At 55.6% G+C, this 2,721-nt stretch overlaps 1 protein-coding gene across 1 annotated transcript in view; it reads left to right on the top strand.

Annotated features, from left to right (window-relative positions):
• The window catches only part of Vipr2 (vasoactive intestinal peptide receptor 2), a 75,027-nt gene that overhangs the window by 65,628 nt on the left and 6,678 nt on the right, over positions 1–2,721 (top strand). Inside the window, exons 7-8 of the mRNA XM_013033637.1 lie at positions 1,998–2,148; positions 2,382–2,460. Coding sequence (XP_012889091.1) covers positions 1,998–2,148; positions 2,382–2,460 — 230 coding nt within the window. The remainder of the gene's footprint in view (positions 1–1,997; positions 2,149–2,381; positions 2,461–2,721) is intronic.

Raw genomic sequence — 2,721 nt, 5'->3', positions numbered from 1 at the left:
GTCTGTCCCTCATCCTGCAGGATGTTTGTTCCATGGCCTTGCTCGGCGGGTGGCCACTGGCATGCAAGGCTCCAAGCTCACTCACTTAAGCAATCCTACGTCTCACCCTCAGACTCCCTGCAAGGCTTCTCCATGTGTGGTGCCTGTACTTCGGGGAAGTTGAGCTGCTGACTCGCAAGGTCTCGGGCAGCTACGGGGCAGCCCTGTGGACAGAGGCCCACACACTTGTTTGAGCACTTGTTGCTTGTTATTCCGAGATCAAGGCATGAGTCAGTCTGGCATCTGGTAAGGGTTCCCTTCGCCCTCTGTGGAGCTGTGCGAGCCTCTCCCAGGGAGGGCATCCTGCCCCCAGCCCCCCCCCCGACACACAAGCCCCAGAGCCCTCCTGTGATACAACTGCCTATACCTTGTCAGTGTCGTAGTCGTGTTTTTGGTTTCAGGCTTCCTGTCTTGATTGGGTGGCTTAAAGTTATGTCATTTTTAAGTAGCTGCACAGAAGGGTTTCCATTCAACATGTCAGTTTCGGAATACCGCGCATCTCAACCAAGGTCACCCCTTTATTTCTTTAGTGCACTGATTTGTGTGTTTTAAGATAGAGTAACTCATCAAAGACAGAAAGATGCCTTTGGATGGCATCAACAGCACCCAGACCCGTCTGCGAAAGGCCTGTAAATGTGTTTCACTGTTCAGTGTGATGAGAAGTCATGAATCTGCATTGCTTCTCCAGCTTTCCTGGTGGGTGGTTGCAGCCGCTTCTGCCAAAGGCAGAGGTGACAGGGATTTTTCTCCGTCTTTCTCCACTTTGGAGAAAAGAGAAGTAAAGCGATGTGAGGCAGGCGGGAGTCAGGAGGGTCTGGGCCACATGGCTGCTGGGGGGAAGCCCCTCACGGCCCAGGGAGCTCAGCTCAGAGCTCAGCACGATCCCCATAGGGAGGGGGTGTGTGTGTGTGCCCACGCACATGCACACGCATGTGAACACATAAGTATGTCCCCCCCATGAGCAGGTAAAAAGCGTGCTGCCCGTGTGTGCAGCACTACGCCTCCACCAGTGCATAAATGTGTCTGCTACATCTATACACCACACCTGCCCCCAAATACAAGTATTTCCGGTGGATGTCGATTACCTCTATCCCAACATCCATGGGTATGTGTCTGCATAGATACAGAAATTAAAAGAACGGAGTGGGAGATGCTGTTCTCTGTAGCACGCGGTGACTGGAGTGGCGGACGGAAGCGTGGCTGTGTGTTGCCCTGAAGGGGAAATCTCTGATGCATCTACTGTGTGAAAGGAGGTTTGAGAGATTGAATTGATTGACTGTCGTCTGCCCAGTGAAAACCCCTGCAAAACTCCAGGGGAAATAATTCATTGGATGTATCTTTCTCTTGCTTTTCCATCTCTAATTAATTTCCCCAAATTAAAACCTCTCTTTTACAACTGGGGAAACTGCAAGATTCTCTAAGGTCTTGATTCTGGCTGCCATTTTATCTTCCTAAACCTCTTGGCAACTGAACTACTATGAAGGGTGCTGGCGGCTGAGCCTCAGCCTTTCCTGTGCTCACCCCAGCCGCAGGGACAAGTCTGAGGGGCCGGGGCCCAGCCATCCGGGCACAACCTGCCACGCTGTGCCTTCTGCGCCCTCAGCCAGCCATGTCCCGGGGAGGAGGGGGAGCTTGAGTGGCTGTGGAGGAAGGGGATGGGGAGGCAGGCACAATGGACGGTGGGAGGAGCACCAGCTCCCGTAGTTAGAGGCCTGCTGGCCACAGGGCGTTTTCATCTCCATCTCTGGGGTGATCGGCCCGTGCAGGTGGGCTGGGCACCGTGTCTACCAAGGGCCTCCCTGCAGCACAGGGCATTCCTGGCCAAGGCCAGGGCCACGGTGTGGATGGCAGCCATCTTGAGCCAGACCGGGATGCCCTGGATCCCCCACCCTGCACAGCAGCTCTGCGGCCACAACTGCTCTTACCCAGGGGCATTCCCTCCCTGTCTCTGGCTCCAGGTTGGCTGCAAGCTCAGCCTGGTGTTCTTCCAGTACTGCATCATGGCAAACTTCTACTGGCTCCTGGTGGAGGGGCTGTACCTGCACACCCTCCTGGTGGCCATCTTCCCCCCCAGCAGATGCTTCCTGGCCTACCTCCTCATCGGATGGGGTAAGCAGCCAGTCCGCTCCCCATCGCCCCGAACCAGTGCTCTCAGACTTCAGCTCAGAGCACATCGCAGGATGGTGTCTGGGCTGCATGGTTCTACATGCAGCACCGAATGTGTCTGCAACAAGGGCCTTATTGGAAATTGCGTAGATCCTCATTCTTGGTCCTGCTTACCCAAGTTCAGAGTGAGCTGCGAACAAGTAGCAGGATGGTTTATTCTTCTCCCCACTTCCCAGCTGCACCAACAGTGGGAAATCAGAGAGGAGAGGGGCCCGAGGAGGAGCAGGTGACAGGAGCAGTCTGCCCAGAGCCAGCGTTGGAGGCCTGAGCACACAGACCTCCGGTGTCACTGACGCGGGAGCCGTTTCTCCATCCTGTCTTCAGTCACACTCTGTTAGACTAGTTGTAGCCCTGGACAGATTCTCCCAATTTCCTTCACTGTAGTAAGACGTGCTGAGTGCAAGCCTACACACACTTGCCAGGCCTCTGAAGATGGTTTCCTGTGGTCTGTGGCAGCTGTGGCGCCCAGCCCAGCTGCGGTGCTGCTGCTGGCTGACCGGGCCGGGCCCCAGCTGC

Source organism: Dipodomys ordii, unplaced genomic scaffold (assembly GCF_000151885.1).
Source record: "Dipodomys ordii isolate 6190 unplaced genomic scaffold, Dord_2.0 Scaffold173, whole genome shotgun sequence".
Classification (NCBI taxonomy): Eukaryota; Metazoa; Chordata; class Mammalia; order Rodentia; family Heteromyidae; genus Dipodomys; species Dipodomys ordii.
This window is presented reverse-complemented; position numbering and strand designations above follow the sequence as displayed.